Source organism: Bison bison, unplaced genomic scaffold (genome assembly GCF_000754665.1).
Source record: "Bison bison bison isolate TAMUID 2011002044 unplaced genomic scaffold, Bison_UMD1.0 scf7180017864115, whole genome shotgun sequence".
In the NCBI taxonomy this organism is placed as follows: domain Eukaryota; kingdom Metazoa; phylum Chordata; class Mammalia; order Artiodactyla; family Bovidae; genus Bison; species Bison bison.
This window is the reverse complement of record NW_011494687.1, coordinates 1,793,600-1,794,178: the sequence shown is the minus strand read 5'-3', so window position 1 is coordinate 1,794,178 and position 579 is coordinate 1,793,600. Positions and strand designations below refer to the sequence as shown.

Genomic DNA, 579 nt, shown 5'->3' with positions numbered 1-579 from the left:
GTCTGCACAGGACTTAGTCCCCTTCCTGTCCTCACACAGTTCCCCCGGCCTGGAGGTCCCGCACAGGGTGATGGTCGCTATTCCCTCTTGGGCCAGCCGTTACAGTACAATCTGTCCATCTGCCCTCCCCTGCTCCATGGCCAGTCAGCTTACTCGGTGCACCAGGTAAGGGTGTCTCCCATCAGCCTCAGGGCCACTGGAGTCTCCTTCTCATCCAGGCCCCTGCTTCTGAGCCATCACCTCAACCAGCTGGGTGGACAAGGGAGACAATCCAGAGAGCATGGACGCAGTGGGGGCAGCCTTTGCCCCACTCCTGTGCTCATTCTTCTCACCCCTTCCCAGTCCCAATTGGGAGGGGCTCTTTATTTCTCACTGGCCACTCTCTGGCCAGTCTGACTGGTAGGGTGGGATCCTTAGGGTCGCGTACTGTTCCTTAATCTCTCAGACAGACTGGGATGCAAGGCAGTCAATATTGTTTACCTGGAATGAGAGTTATCTTTCAAATGTTGAAGGGACAGAGCGGATTGAAGCATGGAAATCGGAGCAAGAGACAAGCACTCAAATCTGCCTCCACTGACT

The 579-nt window shown here is 55.4% G+C and overlaps 1 protein-coding gene across 1 annotated transcript in view; it reads left to right on the top strand.

Annotated features, from left to right (window-relative positions):
- The window catches only part of R3HDM2 (R3H domain containing 2), a 132,231-nt gene that overhangs the window by 129,386 nt on the left and 2,266 nt on the right, over positions 1-579 (top strand). The window contains exons 22-23 of the mRNA XM_010839320.1: positions 56-165; positions 513-577. Coding sequence (XP_010837622.1) covers positions 56-165; positions 513-577 — 175 coding nt within the window. The remainder of the gene's footprint in view (positions 1-55; positions 166-512; positions 578-579) is intronic.